Source organism: Diplodia seriata, assembly GCF_021436955.1.
Source record: "Diplodia seriata strain FDS-637 chromosome Unknown scaffold_7, whole genome shotgun sequence".
NCBI lineage: Eukaryota > Fungi > Ascomycota > Dothideomycetes > Botryosphaeriales > Botryosphaeriaceae > Diplodia > Diplodia seriata.
The window spans coordinates 1,289,650-1,315,079 of NW_027117314.1; the positions used below are offsets into that span (position 1 = coordinate 1,289,650).

The following is a 25,430-nucleotide window of genomic DNA, read 5'->3' on the forward strand; positions in this document are numbered from 1 at the left end:
AGCATCATAGAAACGCACCAGGCCCGCCTCCCTCCCGCTCACAGCACCACGAGCGCCCCGGCCCAGCCCTACCCTTATCTCTAAACGCGTTCCGACCCCGAGTGACCCGCATGACTGGCCGACTCTCCGCGCGCTTTTGACATTCCTTGGGCGCAGATTTTCGCGACTGCTTACAGCATCCGTCTGGCCTTAATTCCGGCCTAACCGACAATCACCGCCCCAGCTCTCCGCTCTCTTCCACACTCGCTCTCCACCGCTCGCTGCTCTGCGACCGTTCGGATCGCGCCATCACCGCACAACGGACCCTCGACATCCCGTCCACGCTGCCGCCCGCCGCCCTGCGACGCTCCTGACCAACTCCGGCTCAGGCCGGCTGATCGCCGCTGCGTTCCTCTCGGCCCCCGGGCCTCTGTTGTCAGGCCGCCACCACCACCACCACAATGGCCTCCCAGAACCCCCCAGAGGACAGCGAGGTGTCGAATCCCGTCAAACGAATCCGCTGGGCCACCCATCGCGTGCAGGGAGAACAGGGCAACAAGAAACGCGAATCGGTGCTGGGGCGACTGCACAAGCGCATTGGTTCGGGAGGAAATGAGAAGCGGGATGAGGCGGAAGGTCACCCGGAAAGCAAAGAAACCCCAGGCGCGCCGAGCGACGAGAATGCGACAGTGTCCGACGCCAGCGATGACGGCGAAGGTGGCCGCACCGTCTACTTCAACATCCCGCTGCCGCCCGAAGCCAGGGACGAAGAAGGCCACCCGCGCGTCTCCTACGTGAGGAACAAGATCCGAACTGCCAAATACACGCCCCTCTCCTTCATTCCGAAGAACCTGTGGCTGCAATTCCACAACATTGCCAACATTTATTTCGCCTTCATCATCATCCTCGGTGTAAGTATATTTTTGGAACAATTTGGCCCCAGCTGCGGACGCTTACGCAGCCTTAGGCCTTTTCCGTTTTCGGAGCCTCGAACCCGGCTCTCAATGCCGCTCCTCTGATCGTCATTCTTGCCGTTACGGCGGTGAAAGATGCTATTGAAGACTGGAGAAGAACCGTGCTTGACAACGTGCTCAACAACGCTCCGGTGCATAGGCTCGTCGACTACGAAAATGTCAACACTGCGGAAGACCGTGTCGGACTTTGGCGACAGTTCAAGAAGGCGAACACAAGGCTGCTGCTGATGATTTGGAGCTTGTGGAAACAGAGAAAAAACAAAGGTAGCAGTGGCAAAGGCAAGACGTATTCGGAACGGGCGCAGGATGAATCGCGGCCATCCATCGAAACCCGGCGATCGTTTGCTTCCCATCGCGATTCGCACGTTTTCAGGAAGAGCGATGATGGAACAGTGCTTGGCGAGCCAAATGCCATCCAAATGACCCCTGTCCCATCTCCCCTTCCAGGCCAAGGAAATGGCGAAAACGGACAACCTACTTTTGAGGGTATCCACGCCGGACCGAAATCGGAGAAACCCAAGCCTGAGCCGACATCGAAGTTCTATGGAAGCGTCATGAACCCGTTCCGCGACGCGCCCGGCAAGGCTCGGTTCAAGAAGGATTACTGGAAAAACGTCCAGGTCGGCGATTTCGTGCGTTTGTACAATGAAGAGGAAGTACCAGCTGATATCGTTGTTCTTGCCACCTCGGATCCGGACGGCGCATGTTACGTTGAGACCAAGAATTTGGATGGCGAGACTAACCTCAAAGTCCGTCATGCGCTCCATGCTGGTCGGAAAGTTGTTCACGCCCGCCAATGCGAAAAGGCCGAGTTCTCCATCCAGAGCGAACCCCCACACGCGAACTTGTACTCTTACTCCGGTGTCCTCCATTGGAACGAACACGATCCCAGGGATCCGCAAGCGCCCGCGTCGCAAATGGCCGAACCCATCAGCGTCAACAACCTTCTGCTTCGTGGATGCAGCATTCGAAACACGGACTGGGTTCTCGGTGTCGTCATGTTCACTGGTGAAGACACCAAGATTATGCTCAATTCCGGAATCACTCCCAGCAAGCGTGCCAAGATCTCCAAAGACCTGAACTGGAACGTCATCTACAACTTTATCATTCTTTTCGTCATGTGTTTGATCGCCGGCATTGTTCAGGGTGTGACTTGGTCTCAAGGCGGAAATTCGCTGGATTACTTCGAGTTTGGCTCGTACGGCGGCAAACCTTCGGTCGATGGATTCATCACCTTTTGGGCAGCCGTCATCCTCTTCCAGAACTTGGTGCCCATTTCGCTCTACATCACCCTTGAGATTATCAGGACGATCCAGGCCTTTTACATCTACCTCGATGTCAACATGTACTACGAAAGACTCGACTACCCGTGCACGCCGAGGTCTTGGAACATTTCGGACGATGTCGGCCAAATTGAATACATCTTCTCCGACAAGACCGGAACGCTGACGCAAAACGTCATGGAGTTCAAGAAGTGCACCATCAACGGCGTACCCTATGGCGAGGCTTATACGGAAGCACAGGCTGGATTGCAGAGACGTCAAGGCATCGATGTCGAAGAAGAAGGCGCCCGGGCTCGCGCGCAGATCGCCCAGGACAAGGTGAGGATGATCGAGATGCTGCGGAAACAGCATGACAACCCGTATCTCCGAGACGAAGACATCACCTTTATTGCTCCGGATTACGTCGCCGATCTGGGCGGTGAGGCTGGAGAAGAGCAGCGCCGCGCGAATGAGCAATTCATGTTGGTTCTCGCTCTGTGCCACACCGTCATTACCGAAAGGACGCCCGGCGACCCACCGAAAATCGAGTTCAAGGCTCAGTCGCCCGATGAGGCTGCACTTGTCTCGACTGCCCGTGACGTTGGCTTCACGGTTTTGGGCAGAGTGGACGATGGTTTGATTGTCAACGTCATGGGTGAAGATCGGAAGTTCCAGATCCTCAACACCCTCGAGTTCAACTCCTCGCGTAAGAGAATGAGTGCAATCATGCGCCTGCCTGATGGCAGGATCATGCTCTACTGCAAGGGTGCGGACAGCATCATTTACTCGCGGTTGAAGAAAGGTGAACAGGCCGAGCTGCGCCGCAGCACCGCAGAGCATCTTGAGATGTTCGCTCGCGAGGGTCTGCGCACCCTTTGCATTGCTGAAAAGGAGCTTACTGAAGAGGAATACCGGGAATGGAACGTGCGTCACGAAGTGGCAGCATCATCTGTCACTGATCGTGAACAGAAGCTCGAAGAAGTTTCCGACTCCATCGAGCGTGATCTCATGCTTTTGGGAGGCACAGCCATCGAGGACAGACTCCAGGACGGTGTACCGGATGCTATTGCTCTGCTTGGCAGAGCCGGCATTAAGCTATGGGTTCTTACTGGCGACAAAGTTGAGACGGCCATCAATATCGGCTTTTCCTGCAACCTCTTGGACAACGACATGGACCTTATCGTGCTCAAGGTGGATGAGAGCATAGAAGTGGCAGAGAAGGAGCTCGACAAGCATCTGGCGACATTCGGCATGACTGGCTCGGACGAGGAACTCAAAGCCGCCCAGACCAACCATGAGCCTCCGGACCCGACTCACGCAATTATCATCGACGGTGACTCGTTGAAGCTGGTGCTGGATGAGAGGCTGAAGCAAAAGTTCCTGCTTCTTTGCAAGCAGTGCAGATCTGTTCTCTGCTGTCGTGTCAGCCCTGCCCAGAAAGCTTCGGTCGTCGAAATGGTTAAGAACGGGTTGGATTGCCTCACCCTCTCCATCGGTGATGGCGCCAACGACGTGGCTATGATTCAGGAAGCCCACGTTGGTGTTGGTATTGCTGGTGAAGAGGGCCGAGCGGCCGTCATGTCTTCCGATTACGCCATTGGTCAATTCCGCTTCTTGACTCGGTTGATCTTGGTCCATGGACGCTGGTCTTACCGCAGATTGGCTGAGACCATCGCCAACTTCTTCTACAAGGTAGGGATATATGACACTAACGAGCGATTGCCTGTGCTAACGACATGTAGAACTTGGTCTGGACTTTCGCTCTCTTCTGGTACCAGATTTACGACAACTTCGATTGTGCTTACATCTTCGATTACACATACATCATCATGTACAATTTGGCGTTCACGTCTCTGCCCGTCATCCTGATGGGCATTCTCGATCAGGACGTAGACGACAAGGTTTCCCTTGCTGTTCCCCAGCTCTACCGCCGCGGCATTGAGCGCAAGGAGTGGACACAGACAAAGTTCTGGTGAGTACCAACCGAGCAATTGACCCGCGCTTTATTAATGTCTCGCAGGGGATACATGGTCGATGGTTTGTACCAATCAGTTATTGTCTTCTACATGGCCTATCTCCTCTTCATCCCGGCCAACTTCCAGAGTTCGAACGGTCTCGATGTTGCCGACAACAAGCGCATGGGTATCTACATTGCGAGCGCGGCCGTCATCATCGCCAACATCTACATGCTCATGAACACGTACCGTTGGGACTGGTTGACGCTGCTCATCGTGGCAATCAGTATTCTGCTGATCTGGGCCTGGACCGGTATCTACACAGCTTTTGATGCCGGCTTCACCTTCTACAAGGCGGCACCGCAAGTTTACGGGCAGCTAAGTTTTTGGGCCTTGACGCTACTCGGAGTGATTGTTTGTCTTTTACCCAGGTTCACGGTGAAGTCGATCCAGAAGATTTACTATCCTCTGGATGTTGACATCATCCGGGAGCAAGTTGTCCAAGGTAAATTCGATTATCTGAAGGAGAATGACTCGCTCATTCCCCCGCCGCCGCCTGTGTCTGGAGAGAAAGTCAACTCAATGTCTTCGTCGGACCTCTCCAAGCCGGTCAACAAGCCGGAGCGCAACACCATGTCATCGATTCCGGACGATGAACGGCCTATATATCCACCCTCGGTTGCACCGACCGCAACGACGCACAACCCAAGGAGTCAGAACGGTAGTGACAGCACCAACTTCACCGGCCCGCGGTCTTCTTGGCCGGATCAACAAGGCGGCCTGTCACCGCAGGACGTCACAGAAGACCGGCTAGGTGAAATGCGCCCGTCTATGGATCGACCAAGAGCGTCAATGGACCCACCACGCGTGTCAGTGGATCCACCACGGGAGCCAATGGACCGCTCACGAGCATCAATGGACCGCCCACGAGCATCAATGGACCGTACCAGGCCATCGTACGACAGAGCAAGAATGTCGATGGACAGGATACGGCAGAGTTTCGAGGCGAGCAACGACTTCACCTCTGCAGCACGGCTCAGCAGGTTAGAAAGCAGCCACTCGGGACCATACAATCTCGATCCAGATGCATCGATAGGAATGGCCCGGTGATAGCTGTAGGTAATGCCAGCACGAGCATCTGTATATGTTTTGAACGCGAAAGAGATTTGTCACAGTCATCTTGGGGGCGTTTGAGCGGCGGTAATGTTTTTGTTTTCTCTCGACGTCAACGGCTTTTGTGGGGATTATTGCTCTCAAAGAAAGAATACCAAGCAGAGCGAGGCGCATGGCGGATACCAGGGGTCCTTTTCATCTACTTCCTCTTTTTGCATCAACACGCTTTGGCACTCGCTCAAAAAGTCGCGAGGTTGGTTTGGTTCGTCCACTTCCTTGGCAGCTTCAATTCTTTCGCTGAGTAGTCTTTTTTTTCTGGCTTTCATTCTCCCCTTTCTGCATCAGCACGGCCGTACTACCTATAGTACGGATTTAGTTTCGCTTTTCACACGCGATTGCATAGACGGCATACACTTTTTTTACGGCTTCTGACCAAGTCTTTGATTGTCCCCTGGCGATCCCCGTGGAAGCAGCCTGTCAGCTGTCGCGGCGGTCGGTTTCCTGTAGATAGGAATGCGCAGCAAAAAGATTCCCCGATGCGATTCGGAGTTCTCGGATGCCGTGACAATGCATGAAGGTGATCCCGCCGCAATGTACGCGAAGGCAGCGCTGGCTGCCTTGATACAGCCGCAGTGCCAAGCTGATGTACATGATTGCACACCGAAAGTTCCCGCTTCGCCCGTGATTGTGACCAAGACTGCGGAGTACATACTCAGCCGCTAGTATGCGTGTGATGGTCCGTTCAGATGACGAGCGTCATCTTCCCCTCCCGCTTTTGTGCTTTTCCCCCTCGCAGTGCCGCAGTGCTGGAAGATGAGTTCGCTTGATGCGATCGGCGGCAAGCGCCCAGCATGCCAAACCAACCTTGGCCCGCGCTTTACGTAACAATACAACATAAGAATGATGAGCCCGGATTTGCTGGGGATTTTGTTGTTGACGGACGTTGGCCGTCCGACTCAAAATGGAAGTGCCACAGACAGTGCTTGATTGGGGAAACTGCGCAATCCGCCTTGGGTCATGTGATGCCGCGTCAACGTGCTTGGGTCACTACTGTGCCATTCGTTGGTGGGACATGCTTCCTAAAAGGGATGCATCATGAGAGGAGGGTTGGTCCGCCGACTCGTATGCGTAAGCGTAAGTGTGTGCGGGCATATGATGGCCGAGGCGACACCTACCGCTTTGACGTGCCTGGGTCACTTGACACTGCTAACCGTTCGCATCCGGCAATGAGATATGCTGTCTAGAGGGACACTTTGGGCGCTTTCCATTCTTTAATGGGTAGCGCGCTGTTAGACTGGTCTCGACACTTTGAGCTGTTTGCGTTGTCTGAATATGGGATGCTCTATCGTCGGCTACTCTGACAGTGTGAGTTGTTTTGATTTTCTGATAGGAATTGCTTCCCAAGAGGAGAGAGTATATCGGGACGCATGTGTGTGAGTGAATTGTGGGAGTGCGTGTGGGTGAAGAGTGGCTAGTTGGGTTATAGAGATGGCTCTTCTGGCATATCTCTCTCAAAATAGAGCCTAAGTGAAGAAATAGAGCCGGGGCGAGTAGAAATATCGATAAATGCAGGAAGTTGTGGCTGCAGGTTGTGGTGTTGACGCGGGTGGCGCTCGGTCCTTCGCGCAGCGTGGGACGGGAGTCGCGCCCTGGACGCGGGCGCGATGATGCGCATGTCGAAATCGGACCCTGCACCTCAAAACTTCCGCCTTCCTTAGTTGCCCACGCTCATTCACCAACAAAGGTGTCGCCAGGCCTTGTGCACGGGTCCGCGCGCCATCCGGCTCTCGTCAAAGCCAAATACCGTTCCATTCCTTTCGCTGCCCATCCCCCCGTAAGCACCACGAACTGGACCTCCACCAACCCCCGTCGCCGCCCTCGCCCGCAGCTGCACTGCACAACCATCGGACACATCACGCAGCCTCACCCAAGCTCGGGCGTAATCGTGACAGCCCTCCACTGCCGCGCGATTGGCAGATTCGCACCCCGGACAGCCGACACTCACGAGCGCACATTGCCGCTGGAAATGCCCAGATCGTGACCCGTCGCTGGTCCAACACTTGTGCGTATCTAAAGATCTGGCATCTCGCTCCGCTCGAGAGCGAGGTTCCCCGACGCCATGGGTGAGGTGCTGGTCAACAAGCTCAAGTAGGTGTTTGCCCTTTGGCCGCATTCCTAATCGAACATGGCTGACTTGGCGTCCTTTTCACAGCGAGCTCAAGGCTCTACCTGAAGAGAGCCACCTTTTCTGCCCCCGGACTACTTCCGACCCCCTCGGCGTTTACCTTGACGAAGATCTTGTCGGCCAGCTGGATGACGAGGATGAGGCGGAGAGGCGCCAGCGGCACAAGAAGTTGGAAGAGGCAGAGTTTAGAAAAAACCTCGTCTTGGACTGTCTTCCCATCTTTGCCTTTGATGGAACCGACGCGGCAGGGTATCAGGAATGGCTCAAGGAGAAGCTGAGCCACGCCATGACTTCATGTGACGTGTGCATCAGGATATATCACAGGGCACGGAACGAGCTGAGGCACAAGCTCGAGGAGGACTACGACTCGGATGAAGTCGCGGCGTTCATGGGTGTCTTTGACGGCATGAACCTGGAACGGATAACTGCCGGTCTTGACCACGCGACTGAGCTCCTTCGGAGTACGCCGGAGGAGTCGCGCGGCATCAAAGCCCTGGACGAACAGGGCATGTATGCTCTCTTTGAATCTCTCAGCTGCGAGGCGCTCCTCAAGAACGAGGCGCTGCTGGCCAAGCACTTTGACGAGCCCTTCAACCTCGTACAGACCAAGAAGAGGTTGCGGCTCGGGCAGTACACGGCGGCCATGACGAGGTTCCTTTTCAGCTACAACAGGGACCGCTTTGTCTGGGCCATGGGCTCGTGGTCGAAGTTCAAACGCGGCATCACCAAGCCCGAGTTTGCTGCAGCAGTTCGTGACCCGCTCTTTGACGCAATGAAAAGGGTGCAGATTGTGTGCATGGATCTTGAATTTCTGCCGACATTCTGGATGGGTGTTCGGCAGATCATGGAGAAACTTGACAAAGATCTCATCACCCACTCTCTTCGCGCCATCGAGATCGACGTATGCAAGCTCGCGCTCGAGCACCTGCAGTTCAAATTCGCGGGGTTCAATGACCTCATGGGGACCGTTCAACAGCTTCTCGAAAAGTCGGCCGTTGATTTCTGGGATGCCATGGGCCCCATCTCACCGGTTACGGTCATCGAGCAGATCTTGGGCAACCAAATGTTGGATTCTCTCCTGCTCAAGGTGGAAAGGGGGGACGGGACACTGGACGAGGTATTCGGCTGGGTCGAGCCATTCTTCGCTTCTATCAAACCCTCAAACCAGACGCCGGCCTGCCGCGCACTCGTCCATCAGCTCCTGGATCGCTTCCAGGACGACAAGTACTCACGCCCCTCGCGAGCGTACTCTTATGAGCTCGGTCTACGCACGCTTCTGCAGTCTTTGCAAAAGATGAATGGAAGTGGCGCCCGCTCGAACTTTGTTGGATACGCGACCGTTTCGGACATGCTCGATTTTGTCAATGTGCATATTGAGGATATCCTGGCCACCATTAGGGTCAACAGGAGTCTCAACCAAGATATGCACATTGTTGATCTCGGTCTACAGGTGGTTCAGTACACTCTCCAGCTCGACTGTCTTTCCTTGGAAGTGGACAGGGAGACTCTCCGGCGGGGAGACCATCTGCACCACGACATGAAAACCGGAATAGCACCTGTATGGGACACCATCATCAAGTCCATCCATCCGGGTGATGTCGATCTTGCTACCAAGGTGCTGATGGGCGGAGGTCTTCTTGTCGGTATGGAGATGTTTGTTGTCAAGTCGAACGTGCAGATGTCCAGAAACATGGTCTGGTGGAACGACACCTTTTCCAGGCTATCGGAGGCTGTGACCGATGTCCTCGGGAAACTCGCCGATTTTGCCCCCGGTGATTTGGACAAGCTGTTCGACGCAAGAGACTCTGCGCACGCAGTCATAATTCACCTATTCTCTTCCGACGAGACGCCGCGTCAGGCTGCTCTGAACGTTGTCAAAACGGTCAGCGCCGAAACCAGCCGTCGGGACGCTCTTGCCCACATCACTAAAGCTTTCTACTTCAACACCCTCAAGCCCATCGAACAGACTTTACGACGCGTGTCCAAGAAGGAGGTGTTTGTACCAACGGAGAATATGCTGAAGATATGCACCGACATTGTGGACGTCCTTTGTAACCCTCAGGACGGTATCCTGAGATCACGCACCTTGACCGCGGCAGAAGCGGACGTCACGGAGCAGGTCTGGGCGGCACTGTGGCACGAGCTTTTCACCATTTTCTCGAAAACAGAAGACTGGAGCAACGTTGGCCACGACAAACAAGCCATGATCAAGTTTTGCCGTGACACCATGCAGTTCGCAGACGCGTTGTATGACGAGTACAGCCATTTTGCCAATGCGCTGAGTCAAACAGAAGGGCAGGATGCGCAGGACGGCGGACTTTCCAAGTCGGATATCGCCAAGAAGCTTCTCAATTGGCCCAAGACTACTATGGGTGGCATTACTGGATGGCTGCGCCTGCGCGATGAGTACCTCATCAACAAATCGGTCGCCCTCACTAGCAAGCTTCTTGTTCGATTGAGGGATGCAGACATCGATATTGCTGAGGATACTCGCTTGTTCATTGAAGAGGTCTTGGAGGGGAAAATCAGGACTAAAACGACGCCCAATCAGCAGGCTGAGCTCGAGAGAGCTCTCGAAAAGCATCTCGGTTACTCCGTCAGGAAGGTGGAGAAGGTTCCGACGAAGGCCAAGCAAGGGTCGATCAGTGCATGGGCAACGAGTGGCACCGGGAAGTCTTCTCCAGCCAGCTCTGGCACTGAAGAATCCGATAGCATCAAAAAGGTCATTACCGATATCACGCCCGGCGCCGCAGCATGGCGGGAGCGGCAAAGGGCCGTTCAGCAACACGCGGTTCAGATGAAGAAGGCGGCTGTCATGCCGGATCGGAGTGATTACCTGAAGAATCGCGAGCGCGAGAAGGAGGAGATGAAGAGGAAGAGACAGCTTGAACTCCAGAAGGCCAAGAAGCCCATGCCCTTCTTCAATCAAACGGCAGAGGCTGGATCAGGCACTCGCGGCATTGGTGTTGCTGGCAAGGACCACAGCGCAAAGGGTGAGAGCGTAATGGTCTCGTCCGACGAGAGTTCGGATGACGATGATGACGAGATTGACGAGGAGCTTTTCGGTCCTTCAGCGAAGGAAAAGAAGGTCCCGAAGGCGAAGCTGCCTCTTATACCGCAGGGTCCGGTCAAGAAGAAGAGGGTCCAGCGGTCTTTCAAGGATATGCGTGCACGATTGGCGCCAGATTTGTCAAACTTGCATAAGAGCATTCTCAGCTGGGACTACTTCCATGAGGGCGATTTCCCACCAAACTCTCGGACCGACATTTACACCAAGGTGCCTAACAGATTCAATTCTCCGTTCGACTACAAAAATACGTTCCAGCCGCTCCTTACGCTGGAAGCGTGGCAAGGTTTCGTCAAAGCTCGCGAAGAGGGAAGCTTTAGGCCGTTCGAGGTTAAGGTCGTCACTCGTTCTACCGTCGACCAATTCATTGAGCTCTCCACGAACATGTCTCATGCAGACAACAAGGAGATCATGATCTCCGAAGGAGACATTTGCCTCCTATCCAAAGCTCCACGGCCGGCTACTACACCCGATGCGCCGAATTGCTTGGCTAGAGTTTATCGCATCACCCGTAAGAAAGCGCAGCTCGAAATCCTCTACCGTCTTTCAAACGACTCGCGTTTGGGTGGATCCCTCGCTCCGCAAAGTGTGGTGTACGGAGCCAAGATCCAGTCCATAACGCCACTTGAGCGTGAATATGGCGCCCTGGCGGGTCTGCAGTACTACGACCTTTGCGATGAAATCTGCAAAGCCAAACCATCGCCGCTATTGAACTACACGGACAAGCAGCTGGAGCAATACAAGGAGACGTATAGCCTGAACAGGGCACAGGCAAAGGCAGTCAGATCAGCAATTGACAACGACGCTTTCACGCTCATTCAAGGGTAAGTAGGGTGACTCCTTCGAAACATGCGATTCTGACGAGCGTGCAGTCCTCCGGGTTCGGGTAAGACGAAGACGATTGTCGCAATCGTCGGTGCCCTCTTGACGGACAGCCTCCGGAATGGCGTGGGCACAGTCATCAACAAACCTCAACCCACAGGCATGAACCCCGCAGCAGCTCGCATCAACCAGCCAGCTCCGAAGAAACTACTAGTTTGTGCGCCGAGTAACGCTGCTGTGGACGAGCTTGTCATGCGTTTCAAAGATGGCGTTAAGACAACAAATGGCCAGCATCGCAAGATCTCAGTGGTCAGATTGGGACGCAGCGATGCCATGAACGTGAACGTCAAGGACGTGACCCTGGACGTGCTTGTCAATGCAAGGCTCAACATCAATCCCGAGAAGGACGGCAACAACGCGTACGAGCAAACGGGAAAGATCATGAAGGAGCACAAGTCGATCTCCGAGAAGCTCAACGAGACGCGCGAGAAGCTAGACTCGGGGGAACTCAAGGGCGAGGCTCTGTCTGCCCTCAAAGACGAATTCGATGCCCTCCGTCGTCACAAGTTCAACCTGGGCAACCAGATCGACAAGTTGAAGGATGCCGAGGTTGCGTCGAGCCGTACGGCTGACCTGAACAGGAAACGGGCCCAGCAGACCATTCTGGATGAGGCCCACGTCATCTGCGCGACGCTCAGCGGATCGGGCCATGAAATGTTTCAGAACCTGAATATCGAGTTTGAGACAGTCGTCGTCGACGAAGCCGCCCAGTGCGTGGAGATGAGTGCACTGATTCCTCTCAAGTACGGCTGTGCGAAGGCTATTTTGGTCGGTGATCCCAAGCAATTGCCTCCCACCGTCTTCTCCAAAGAGGCCGCGCGCTTCCAGTACGAGCAGAGTTTGTTCGTTCGCATGCAGACAAACCACCCCAACGACGTGCACCTGCTCGACACGCAATATCGTATGCACCCGGAAATCAGCTACTTCCCGTCTCAGACGTTCTACGACGGCCGTCTCCTCGATGGCGACGACATGGCGAAGTTGCGTGTGCAGCCCTGGCACAGCAGCACGCTTTTGGCACCCTACCGCTTCTTCGATGTTCAGGGCCAACACCAGGCAGCACCGAAGGGCCATTCGCTCATCAACATTGCGGAAATCGATGTCGCGATGGCGCTGTACAACCGTCTGACGACTGATTTCAGAGACGCCGCAGACCTTCGCGGCAAGATTGGCATCATCACTCCGTACAAGTCGCAACTGCGCGAGCTCAAGGATCGTTTCTCACGTCAGTACGGCGAGAGCGTGTTCGAATACGTTGAATTCAACACGACGGACGCGTACCAGGGCCGCGAGAGCGAGATCATCATCTTCTCGTGCGTGCGTGCCAGCCCGGCGGGCGGCATCGGTTTCTTGCAGGACATCAGGCGCATGAACGTCGGTCTCACGCGCGCCAAGAGCTCGCTCTGGGTGTTGGGCAACTCGCAGTCGCTCGTGCGCGGGCAGTTCTGGAAGTGGCTGGTCGAGGACGCGCAGAAGCGCGGCCGCTACACGCAGGGCAACGTCATGGGGATGCTGAGGAAGCACAGCAAAGAATTCCCCGCGCCGAGGGGCGCGTACGACGGACCGGTCACGAACGGCATCCAGCCGATCAAGCGCGAGGAGCTGCCGGCGCCGCAGATCAAGAAGGAGCCCGACGGACGGAAGAACAGCAGCGCGAGCGCGAGCTCGGAGGGCAGCAGGGGAAGCGACGTCAAGATCAAGAAGGAGAAGAGGAATAGCGTCGCGGACGAGGATTGGGGCGAGTTCTTTGGCGATGGCGTCAAGGCCGAAAACGACGGCGATGAGGACGTGGTCATGAAGGACGAACCGATGCCGGACGTCGTTGACTCTTCCAGGCAGGGCTCCGAGGCGTCGGCGGCCACGGGCACAGACCGCCCGCCGTCAAGACCGAACTCGGCAAAGGGAAGCAGTAGTGGAAGGCCGAAGATGATGCCGTCGAAGATGGCCAAGAGGAAGGCGGATCCGTTCATGCCGAGACAGCCGCCGAAGAAGCCGAGGCCTTGAGTTAGATGAGAATTGGATATTGGGAGGGGGAGGGAAGAGGGCAACTTAAAGGAGCATTGTAAGGCGTTGCTCATTGAAATTTCCATCCAGAACAGTTTTCTTTTTTTCTTCCTTTCTCACAGCAGGCAAGACATGCATTTCCTGGGTTCTGGGGGATCTTCAATCGTTTCATGCCGGAAGCGTTTCTTTTCCTCCTTCGGCAAAAGCAAAAAAGTCTTGAATTCGATGGGTGTTGGGGAATGGTATTTGCGGATAGAGTATACACTTCGGAATCTGGGGAGGGGGCTGGCTTGAACTGTCGTCCCATGCCTTGATCAAATGGGATGGAGATGGAACGTCTCTTCCCCGGGCCATGCTATCTAGATAGAGAGCGAGCGGATGAGCGGGCGAGTGCACGATGATTGCTGGTGCCGTGAGTGAAGGAGGCCGCTGCAGTGAGTGCCAGGACGCTTCCCCTTCCTTTTGCCGCGCTGGCCACGAGGAGATGGGGGAGGCAGACAGGACGAGGGCCGACCGACTGACGGCAAGACGGGGGGTCCTGGGGAAAGCTCGTGAGTTCGGCTGGCTGGTCGGTCGGTCGGATGGAGTGAGTGAGTGAGTGGGCTTTTGGGGTTGCACGGCTCAGGGGAGCCGGCCATTCGGGACGCTTCCATGCAAATGGGGCCGGAAGGCGTCGACCTTGTGCGCCCGCGCTCTGGGCGAGCGAGATGGAAATCCCGATGGCGAAGCTGCGGGTTTTGGGGGGCCATGCATGGACGCACGCACGCATGCATGCACGCATGTCAGCCTGCCTGATGAGGCGTGACGTCCGGCCGCCGTCGGCCCATCAACGCCGTCTGCTGCACGGCTTCACCCCTCCATCTCTGCCCGCGCCGTCGATCCATCTGCGCCCGTCAGGACCTAGTCGGACGCTTCTTCTGCTTCTTTTTCTTCGGTGCCCAGCCCCCGGTCGATCGACTGACGTTGACGCGGCCCGGCGACGCCTCATGCGCAGATCAATCAGCACGCGCCGCAAATCGATAGATGGTGGATCAACAGATGAGGATGATGATGTGGACGAACCGCAGGCCTGGGACGGACGCTGGGCGGACAATATTCTCGTGGGCGTCCAACGCCTTCTTTAATCTCCGCTTGACGCCTTTTCCCACTGAAGGTTGCACAATTGGCCAGTGTCTTGTTTCAGAAAGCAACGCCCGCAACCACGGCCTGATGTTTCTCTCTCTCCCGCCCGTGTTTGGAGCTCGCCCTGTTCCCTGTCGCCCACGCTTCCCTTTCTTTTTCCTGCGCACTGACAGCAATAGCTGCCGTGTCCCGGCGGCTGGTTGCAGCGAGAGAGAGGATGCCGACACCGGGGACGCTGGGGGTTCTACGCCGACGCAAGGGGAGCGGGAGGTGAGCATAAGCATCGGTGATTCGCCGCCGTGGCATGCTGACCCTGTCGCGTACTGATGACTACTGCTGCAGTTTGTATCTTCCCCGCATGTCCATACACTTCCCACCCGGTCACTGGACTGCCCACCGCTCATTGCTCATGCTTCACAGCCGGCGTCGCTCTCTTCTCCCCCACTCGCACCCGCCGCCTCCGGATTCATGTGAGCGTGAGTTCCGTGCGTGTCGTCCCACCGTCCGTCACCCCGTTCCGGATGGTGGCGATGTCGCACCGCAGAATGCTGGCGTTGTGTGCTCTACCGGCCTTTGCCCTCTACGGCCGCGCCGCGGCCGCCTTTGGGAGGAGGGCGGCCACGCTAGGGAAAGCCGAGGGACTGGCCGTCCATGAGCAGGACTGCCAGAGGGCGGACGGAGTGCTTCGGGATGGATGAGGTGAGATGGAGCTGGGGGGACGCGCTTAACGACCACCGCTGGAGCTGCTGCTCTGCTGTTGTGCGACGGACGGAGCCATGGCCGTTGGCCCAACACTCGGCCTTAACTCTCACTGCATGCCCTCCCCAACTCGAGAGGCTTGTTCCGGGAACGTGTACGCACGCATGCTGACGGTCGCACCGAGGGTTTATGAGGGTGTTATGGAAGCAGTGTCTGGCAATGCCGAAGAGAGCCACTGTGCGGGCGGAACATGGCACAGAAAGCACGTTGCTTATATTGCCGCGGCGCCGGTTTCTCTTCTTGCAGCTCCACCCCCTCCCGGGTGTGGCTAACAAAAATTTAATGAGCTTGGTCCTTCAGCGTCCTGCTTTTGCTCACCTGCGGCTGCAGAGCCAGGCCATCAGATGAGCAGGCCGAGTAACCCACACAACACTCGACCACGCACTGGTGCCAATTGCCTCTACGCGCTGCCCGCATTTCCCGCCTTCTCCGCCATCCTCTCCCCTGACCCGCCTTTGTCGTCTTCAATTGCTTCAGACTTCCCGACCCACATAGCCGCGCAGCTGCTGCGTACACGACGCCTGGTATCAAGCACGAGAAAGTGCATGCACGCACGCAGCGCACGCGCCTTGTACAGACTACACGACCTTCGCAGCACTGCACTCGCACGAGAGGTAACGGGCCCACGCAGACCGCGGACGAAAAGCGAATACCACGGCTCAGGGGATCCCGACAGTCCAGAACCACTCGCCCACGCGCCGATTCTGGCCGGCCGGGACTCGGTCTTGCATCTTGCTTCGACGGGGTGTGACGGGGGCCACGCCGAAAGACGTACCGGGTAGAGCATCAAAACCAACACCTCCGTCGAGCACAGCACCCCCCCGTCCCGCCGTTTCGTCTCCTCCCGACCCACGGCGTTTCGCGCTTTGCTTTCCCGGGCTCTCGTTCGCCACCGTAGCTAGCCTCGAGACGCAAACAAATGCAGGCAGCCGTTGGCATCGGTGCCACCGCCGCCCCCCTCGGCCACGGTGCTGCTGCTCCTCATGATACCATTGCCCACTCACCTGGCGCCGACCACCACAGCACTACTACCGGCGCTAGGCCTCCCTCTTCTTCTTCATCGTTTCACTCCCAACCCCCAATCTCCACCCGCTCGTCTCCCTACAACCGCAACCCAACCCCACTCCTCTTCATGAACCACACCCCCCGCACGCGCGCCAACACCACCACCATCGTCGACCGCACCGCCACCACCCGCAGCACGCACGCCGAGCTCTTCTTCGAAGACGGCGCCCCTTGCCCGGCCGAAGACCAGCTGGAACACGTACACCTGCTGGAGGGACGAAGCATCGCGGACGACGCTGATCAGCAGCAGCCGCTGCGTCGACGCAACAACGCGCCGTTCCCGACCAACGCCGACGACACCTGGCCGTCCTCGTCCGACTTCGAGGACGAAGAGAAGGACGAGTACAGTCTCGTCGACGTGAAGAAATCGACGAAGGGAAGAAGCGGCGGCCGGAGGAACAAGAACAAGACCAGAGACGACGACAAGAAGAGCAGCAGCAACAACAACAACAGAAAGCAGGCCAGCAAGGACCGTCTACGGCTGCCCAGTACCGCCGCCGCCACGGCTACGATCAAGTCCAACAACGACGACGGTGACAGCGAGTCGGTCATCCGCAAGGGCCGCAACCACAGCAGCTCCCGCGACCGCTCCCGTTCCGGCTCGCCGTGCTGGTGGAACCTGCCCGACCAGCCCTTTTGGCCCGAGTTCAGCGGCAGCACCGCCGCCGCCGCCGCTGCCAATCGCGCCGACGTCGACGACGCCAGCGATCCCGTTGCTTCCACCACCCCCAGCGCGGTGCTGGATCTATTGACAACAGCCACGGCGCCCTCCACCACCACCACCGACGCCCACTCTTCCGCTTCAGCACTGCCGTCGAACGGCAACAACAGCAACAAGAACAAGAACAAACCCACCCGCAAGACCGCCGAGCGCGCCGTCCTCCGCAAACCCCTCCGCGTCGACACGTCCTTCAACAACAACAACAACAACGTCAACACGAACCCCCACCACCACCACCAACACCGCCGCCCCTCCCTCCCCATCCAAACCCTCTCCAACACCTTCACCGCCGCCGCCGCCACCCTCACCGGCACCAGCACTCCCACCGCCACCGCCGCCAACACCACCAACACCACCACCATCCGCCCCCCAACCCGCGGCCGCCGCTTCTCCTGGTCCGACGAACCCGAACCCCTCGTCCAAACATCCTCCGTCTTCCCGCCCGTCCCCGCATCGCTTCTGCAACAAGCGCCGCCCAAAGGCCGGATGACGACAACGCCGACCCCCGTGCCGCGCGCATCGGGCGGCATGGCCTTGGCGGCGTCCGGTGCGGCCGACGACGCAAGGTTCCAAAGGTTTGACATTCAGGATTTCTTGCGGAACACGGGGCCCGAGAGCGCGGGGTTGGTGAGTATGGGGATTGTGGGGGCTGGGGTCGGCGGGAGATCAAGGGGGGCGAGTGGTGGGGGGAGTGCGGTGGGGGGAGGAGGGGCGGGGAGGAAGAAGGGGAAGGGGAAGAGTGCGTTGAGGTTTTTGGGGTATAAGCGTAGGAACACGAAGAGCTTGGGCTTGGCGGAGAGGGTGGGGTCGGTTGAGGGGTGAGTGAATTGTGTGATGCGTTTTTTTCTTCTTGTCTTTTTTTTTTTTTTTTTGCGGGGGACGGGCGCTCCTCTTGTGTGTTTTGTGTGTGTTGTGCCTTTGCTGACTGCCGTGGGGACATGCAGCGGGCCTGGCGTGTCGCAGCCTCCGCCGGAGCCGTTCGTGCCTGCTAGGGGAGTCGTGCAGATGGAGACGAAAGGAAGTGAGTTCTTTTGTCCCCCCCCCCCCCCCCCCCCCCTCCTCTTTATCATTGCTGCGAGGTATGTGAACTTTGGGGATGAAGAACTGACAAGGTAGTGCGGAAAGAAGGCAAGCCGACCAAGTATCTCCAGATTGTGACGGACCAGAGCCCGGCGGACAGCCAATCCCTCGCCGGCCAGTCGTTGCTGAGCGACCCGTCCCTGACCACTTCGAAGAGGTAAGTCGGCACCATCACAACCTCATCAAGCGCCCGGAAACTGACACGACCATACTCCCCCCCAGCAACGAAATGCTGTCCCTCAAACGCCGCTCCGCCTCCCTCCCAGACAAGCTCAACTCCTGCCTCGGCACCGAGCAGTTCGACACCTGGCTCTCCACCCTCGGCATGCAGCAGCAGGCCCAAACACCCGACCCGTCCGAGACCGTCGGCGGTACTGTCGTCGACTCGACCAAACCACCGGATCACGCCTCACAACAGCAGCAGCAGCAGCAGCAGCAGCAGCAGCAGCAGCAGCAGCAGCGCCGCCCCCCCACGCCGTCGTCCCCCACCGTCACGGCCGTCACCGACGCCGGCAGCAGCATCCGTCACGCCAGCAGCAGCATCCGGCTGGTCAGCCGCAGCATGAGTCCAGAGCCGCAGCCGCAACCGGAGCCGCAACAACAACACCAACAACAACCACCACACCAACAGCAGAGGAAGAAACCTTCCGGGGACGACAACAACATCAAGACCAGCTACGCCGTCATGGACGCCAAAGCCGCGCTCTTCAGCAACCCGCCGTCATGCCTGCCGTCGCCCACGCGCCTGACCGGCGGCACCAGCAACGCCAACGCCAACGACGACGGCGTCTCCCCTTCTTCCTCGGCCGACACCGCCACCATCACGCCCGGCGGATCTGACGGCGACGGCGGCGCCGCGACAAGCACAAGCACCAGCACGACGCCCTTCGTCACGCCGATGGAGGAGATGACGAAGAGGCTCCTCCCCTCCCACTCCCCCTCCTCGCCCCCTCATCTCCTGCGGCGCGCGACGACGACGTCGATACTGACGACGACGGATGCGGACGCCCGGGGAGAGCAGCGGCGCCCGTTGCCGACGGCGCCGACGACGACGACGAGGCGGGAGAGGAAGACGCAGACGCAGGAGAAGAGGAGCAGCAGGGAAGACAGGGAGGATGCGGCGCGGAAGGAGGATGCGCGCAAGAGCCTGCCGTCGCAGATGGCGCTGTTTGCGAGGGCGCAGCAGCAGCAGCAGTTGCAGCAGTTGCAACAACAACAGCAACAAGGCGGCAGGCAGACGTTGCCGGAGAAGACGAGCTCGGAGCGGTTGGCGTTGGCGGGGCAGGGGAACAAGCGTGGGGAGCAGGAGGGCGGTGGGCAGCATCACCATCACCACCACCACCATGCCCATCCCCATCACGGCCGTCCCGCCACTGCTGCTACCGCTGGCGAACAGCAGCAGCAACAGCAACACATCAGAGTCGACTCCGTCATCCCCGACACGTCCTCTGCATCCTCGTCCTCGTCCTCGTCTTCCTCGTCCTCCTCCTCCGCCCACCACTCCTCCTCTTCGACGACAGACCCCCGATCCGGCACCACCACCCACTCACCCCGCCACAGCCGCAGCCGCGACGACAAGATCCGCGCCCGCAAGCTGCGCGACCTGCAGCAGCGCAAGCGCGCCAGCAGCGACCTGCGCGTCGGGGGCGGCGGCGGCATCGGCGGCATCGCGCACCAAGGCAACATCGACGCGATCGTGTGCGCGGCGACACCTGCCGCTGCCGCTGCCTCTCCTCCTCCAGCCGTCGCCGCCGCGGGTGGAGAGGGTGTACAACAACAACAACAACAGCAACTACAAAGAGACCACGCCGACCGCGTCCACAGACCCGTCCTGCAGCAGCGCCGAGGAGGGACGAGGGACGAGCAGCACCAGCGGCACCGGCTGCAGTCGCTGTTTGTCGTCCCCGGCGAGCTGGAGGAGGATGGGGGTGGCGGCGGCGGCAGTGGTGGTAGTTGCGGTGGTGCTGGTGGCGGCGCGGTGATGTCGCTGAGTCCGATCGTTACGGTTGCGGAGCAGATGCCTGCGGGGGTTTCGTCCCTGCCGCCGCCGCCGCCGTTGCCGCCGATGGCGAGGGGTAGGCAGCAGCAGGCCAAGAAGCCGGCGGCGGAGGAGGTGCTCAGGGAGGAGGAGGAGGGAGAGGGTGAGGACGGGGAGCGTCGCAGCCTCCCACATCCCCGCCGCCCGCTTTCGCACCATCACCGCCGCAGCTCGGCGAGCTTGATCGCCGCGCGGACGAGCCTGAGCGCGCCTCCGCCTCCGCCGGCTGGTGTCGCTACGGTGACGGTCGTCGGCGCCAGCAGCAAAGACGACCTCGACCACCACATCCAACAGCGCCTCTCCTCGGCTTCTTCCTCCGGCATCGGCCGCTCCGCCTCGACGACTGCCGCCGATGGCGGTGGCGGCGACAGGGCGTCGTCGTCGTCGATGCTGCGCCGCGCCTCGTCGCTCAAGTTCGCGGCCCAGGTCGGCGTCGGCGGCCGCGAAGAGCAGCTGCGCGAGCTGCGGGCCCATCTGCACGCGCACTCGGGGGCGTACGGGCTGCAGTCGCACCAGAACGGGAGCCATGTGAACAAGGATGATGGTAGCAGTAGCTCTCAGGCGCAGAAGCAACGCCGCGATGATGAGCAACAGCAACAGCAGCAGTGGCGAGACAGCGGCGAGACGACGGAGAGCAACGGCCCGTTTGGTTACTACTTCCAGAACAGCGGCGGCGGCGGCAACAACGCTGCTGCTGCTGCTGTGGGACACCACCAGCGCGTCTCGTCGTCGTCGGCGGCGTCCGGGTTCAGCTATCAGACGCCGAGCGCCATGTCGGTCGTTTCGAGCTTGGTGCTGCAGCCGCCGCCGCATCATCACCATCATCATCATCACCACAAGCATGATGACGCTGCTGGTAAGGGCGGCGGCCCTGCCGGCGACGCTGCCGGCACGAGAGCGAGCGTGGGGAGTAGCAACAATGACGGCGCCTCGTCCTACTCCGCGCGGCTCGAGGCGCGGTGCGAGGCGCTGGAGCGCCAGAACAGACTGCTCGAGGCGGCGCTGCAGGCGGTGCTGAAGACGGGCGGGATGCTGAACCGGTGCCCGTCGTGCTGCGAGGAGGGGGGTTCGTCGCTGTTGTCGGAGGAGCTGCACGGGGCGGGGAGTACGGATGACGGTGGTCCGTTGGAGGTGTACCTGGGGACGACGGTGGAGGTTGGTGGTGGAGAGGAGCGGAGGGAGTAGTAGGGTGGTTCCGTCTCAATTTTTTTTTTCTTTGAGTTGGAGGGGCTTTTTGTGTAATGGGTGGGCGGTGGGTGGGTGGTCTGGAGCGATGAATCTTCTCTCGTTTTTGATGTGATGACGTTCGTTCGCTTTCGATATTCCATCTCTTTTTTTTTCTTGTGTAAGCTTAGCTTGGGATATCACATCTAGGGACTTGGAGCTGGGAGGACATATGAGGGTGGGTGAAAATGGGACTACAGATTTATACGAAGCAATTGCGCTCTGGGGAGTAAGGTAGTATGCAAGGATTTGATCTGACGCCTGCAATTGACAGTAAGGTGAGTGCTTCCCTGCTTCGCTTCACTCGGCCTTCACACAGTGGGTTGTGAGAGGACTGAGCCTTCCTAAACTCATCTCAATGATACCTACTTCTCAGTCGGGATGTCGCTGTGAAACTCAGCAGCGGTCGGAGCAAGGTCCGAGCCAAGCGCGAGAAAAGACGGTCGTGCAGCGACATGGCTCTTTCCCGACGATGACGGGGTTCAGCTTGTCAGCTCCGGGATGGTGAAGTGGTGGGGGTGTGGCTGCGGGCTTGGCGAGATCTCTTAGGCTGCCTCGGTCGCTATTTTTGGGGCGTTTGAAGGCGACCGCAGCAGTGGCGCCGCCGATCAGAGCGACCAGGGTCGCCCGAAATGCTGCCAGCCTGCGGCCAACCGACGTAAACACCCAGCTCTTCTCCTTTTTCCGTCGCCGTCTACCACTCCAGCTTCGCCCTCACACTTCCTCCTCATCAGTCTCTTTCCCATCACTCGCTCCATTGCTCCAATCCGCCTCGCTCTCTCTCTCGCCTCCGAATCCCACCGCCTGACTCGCCCGTCCACCCGTTCGCTTGCTCGCTCGCTTCTCTCCCCCCGGACCCCGCCCTCCCTACCGCCGGCGCGAAACCAGAGAGCTCACCACCCGCCAACCCACCCTCATTCGCACGCGTCTCTCGCTCTCATCGCTCTTTGCGCCCTCCCTCCTCTCCGTCTCTCCAATCGCATTCCCCCACAACCATGTCCACCACCGCCTCCGCCGTCCTCTCCGACCCCGAAGCGCCGCTCTTCAGCACGGAGCTGATCTCGCCCTCGGTCCTCGCGGCGCTGCCGGCGGGCTACAGCGTGCGGCCGATCCGGCGGGGCGACTACGGGCGCGGCTTCCTCGACGTGCTGCGCGTGCTCACCACCGTCGGCGACGTCGACCAGGCCGCGTGGGACGCGCGCTACGACTGGATGAGCCGCCGCAACGACGAGTACTTCCTCATTTGTGTTCTTGACGATGCGGGCAAGATCGTCGGGACGGGCGCGTTGATTGTGGAGAGGAAGTTGTGAGTCCTTCTGCTTGCTTGCTGCCCTGCCCTGCCCTTTTCGGAGAGAGTGGGCGGGGCGGGGGAAAAGGCGGTTTTTTTGCTGACGGTTGAATGTGCGCGCGACAGTATTCATAACTTGGGCCTTGTTGGGCATATTGAGGATATCGCGGTTGCGAAGGATCAGCAGGGTAAGAAGCTGGGGCTGCGCATCATTCAGGCGTTGGACTTTGTTGCGGAGAAGGTGGGCTGCTACAAGGTGAGTCTTTTCGCTCCGTGGGTTGGTGTGGATCTGGGGACAATTGGCTGACGCTGTGTCTTTTTTTTTTTTTTTTTGCACTAGACCATCCTCGACTGCTCCGAAGCGAACGAGGGTTTCTACGTCAAGTGCGGCTTCAAGCGCGCCGGCCTGGAAATGGCCCATTACTACTAGCCGCTCGAGGCTTGGGTTGGAGTTTTATGAACTTGGGACAAGGCGATATGTTGGAGATCTCTTTTGGATCTGTATGACTATGATACGAGGGATATAGAAAGGTGAGGAGAGGATATACATAGAATGGAGACGGTCGGCTGAGACACCGTTCAATGGGCTATCAAATGATGATTTGGAATTTTCCATTTCTGCTACGGCATGTTGAAAACTGCGTCGGTTTCTCAACTCAGGCTGAAATGCGGGTTTCCAAGCCAGCTTGAATGATTTTCTTATTTTACTACTGACCGTACAATTTCCTGTCTGTCACAAAGCATCTAATGAGCCGAACACAAGCACTAGTAATGAGTATTTCACCTCGTCATAAGCTGAGCTTGCGCATATGCACCGCGATTGTATTTCAACCTACTGCATAGGTATCAACCAAAAATAAGCCGAGCGGCGAGAGATAGTTGGAGCAGCCCCCATCAGGCAATTTCATGAACTTGCTCTTTTCAAGCTCAGTGCAGGGCACTGTCGCGTATGGACTATGCGTTGGTATAGATTGAATTCCTCTCATACCCTCTTGGCCACTGCAGATGTGGATATTTGTGTGTGATCTTCCCCGAGATGCTCGTCATGCTCCTCAGCAGCTCGCCGAACTCGCGATTTTTCTGCTTCAGCAAACGACCATGGTCTAGCACGTTGCGTGAGGTCTTTGTTCCCAAACACAACGATACCAGGGTTTCTCCTGAACATCTCGTCCATATCCTCAAGTGTCCGTTGGGTGGTTTCAGGATAAAGCGCCCATACGATGGGGAAGTACGAGTAGAGAAAGCACGCAAACACTGCGACATCGTCAGTCAACATTCCAGTGAAGAGCATGCGGTATATGCTGTAGCTCACGGAGGTAGAATCCCCATCCGAGGTTTTGCACACCGACTTTGGTGAACTGCGTGACGATGAAGGATCCCATCCAATTGGTGGCTGTGGCTGCAGCAGCGCCGCGAGTCCGCCAGCCCAGGGAATTGATCTCCGAGTTGTATACCCAAGGAACCTATGATACCCTTGAGCCTCGACAGGAGCTATCAGGGGCCATGCTAATTCACCTTTGCAAAACTCGTGCCGTAGAAGGCATAGTACAAGAAGAACATCGCCGTTGTGGCGGATCCGAGCTGGGTGCCTTTGTCAAATTCCGCTTCAATACCTGGTGGAGACGTATTCTTTTTACCTCATACTTGGATTCAGGATGCAAACCTGCCATCTTCAAACAAATTGCCGCAACAAGATAACAAGATCCAGCAGTCAGGGCACCGTAAAGCATCAACCTGCCTAAATGTCAGAACGAAACTCAGCAATCACGACACTAAGACTTACTTCCGGCGACCAGCCATGTCGATAACATACAAGCACACCAACGCAGAACCGAGATAAGACGTAGAATTGCAAGCGGTGAGAAGCCTGCTTTTCTGCTCGTCAAGTCCGACGCTTTCCTGGAGCAGTGTAAGCGTTCACCCCACTCAGTTGCTGCATCAGCTGCGTTCCACACGACAGTAGCACCCGACGGAAGTTTTGTGTCTCATCCCTGAAAAGCAAGACATCTCTCGCCGGCATGCGAGCTCGTCTCTCTTCTCCGATCGCTGCCGTGATCGATCTGTAAGTGGCGATGACGGCGGGGTCGGTCTCAGACACTTCCCCGCCCTCCAGTCTGGCAATCACCTGGATAGCCTCCTCCGTTCGGTCTTGCAACATCAGCCATCTCGGACTTTCCGGAAGACAGGTAACGATCGGTACGGACACGAATGCGAAAACCAGCTGGAAAGCGAGCGGGAACCGCCATTGGAACGCTCCACTGTGGAAGTAGAGAGTGTAGTTGATCCAATTCGCCAGACAGAATGCTAGTGTGTTGCTGATGTTTGCGAGAATCACCAAACGGCCTCGGACGTGGGCCTTTGCGCACTCTGATTGATATACTGGGACGATGGAGGTGATGATGCCTGCGGAAGAGTGTCAGCTGGGACCTTCAACTTCCTTTGGCACTGTGTAGAGTGGAATTTGTTACCCATGCCGAAGCCATTTACCAGACGACCGATGATCATCTGTGGAAGATGAAAGGCGAATATTTGCAAGATTGCGCCAACCACGTTGGCCGCCAATCCGATCAGATTGGAACGCCTCCGTCCCAGATAATCACCAGCTGTGAAAGCAAAAAGACATCCTATAAATGCGCTAAGCTGTGCTTTCTTGGTCAGCATGCATCCTCATGCACTACGTATTCTACGTGTCGGGGACTTACTGAGAAGCAG

The 25,430-nt window shown here is 57.8% G+C and overlaps 4 protein-coding genes across 4 annotated transcripts; all 4 read left to right on the forward strand.

Annotated features, from left to right (window-relative positions):
* Positions 1-440: 440 nt before the first annotated feature.
* Positions 441-5,280, forward strand: DNF1 (phospholipid transporting ATPase; the record flags this gene model as incomplete). Its single annotated transcript, XM_066778578.1, has 4 exons — positions 441-890; positions 947-3,907; positions 3,958-4,187; positions 4,236-5,280. 4 exons carry the CDS (start codon positions 441-443, stop codon positions 5,278-5,280), a joined length of 4,686 nt encoding a protein of 1,561 aa, XP_066631015.1.
* Positions 5,281-7,402: 2,122 nt separating this feature from the next.
* On the forward strand, positions 7,403-13,421 carry SEN1 (DEAD-box type RNA helicase; the record flags this gene model as incomplete). Its single annotated transcript, XM_066778579.1, has 3 exons — positions 7,403-7,431; positions 7,496-11,359; positions 11,408-13,421. The coding sequence occupies 3 exons, from the start codon at positions 7,403-7,405 to the stop codon at positions 13,419-13,421; spliced, it is 5,907 nt and encodes a 1,968-aa protein (XP_066631016.1).
* A 3,013-nt stretch (positions 13,422-16,434) lies between these two features.
* Positions 16,435-21,391, forward strand: SLS55_007157 (uncharacterized protein; the record flags this gene model as incomplete). Its single annotated transcript, XM_066778580.1, has 4 exons — positions 16,435-17,273; positions 18,033-18,109; positions 18,205-18,325; positions 18,391-21,391. 4 exons carry the CDS (start codon positions 16,435-16,437, stop codon positions 21,389-21,391), a joined length of 4,038 nt encoding a protein of 1,345 aa, XP_066631017.1.
* A 1,034-nt stretch (positions 21,392-22,425) lies between these two features.
* Positions 22,426-23,148, forward strand: GNA1 (Glucosamine-phosphate N-acetyltransferase-like protein; the record flags this gene model as incomplete). The annotated part of the gene is made up of 3 exons (XM_066778581.1): positions 22,426-22,736; positions 22,845-22,974; positions 23,059-23,148. 3 exons carry the CDS (start codon positions 22,426-22,428, stop codon positions 23,146-23,148), a joined length of 531 nt encoding a protein of 176 aa, XP_066631018.1.
* Between the last annotated feature and the right edge of the window lie 2,282 nt (positions 23,149-25,430).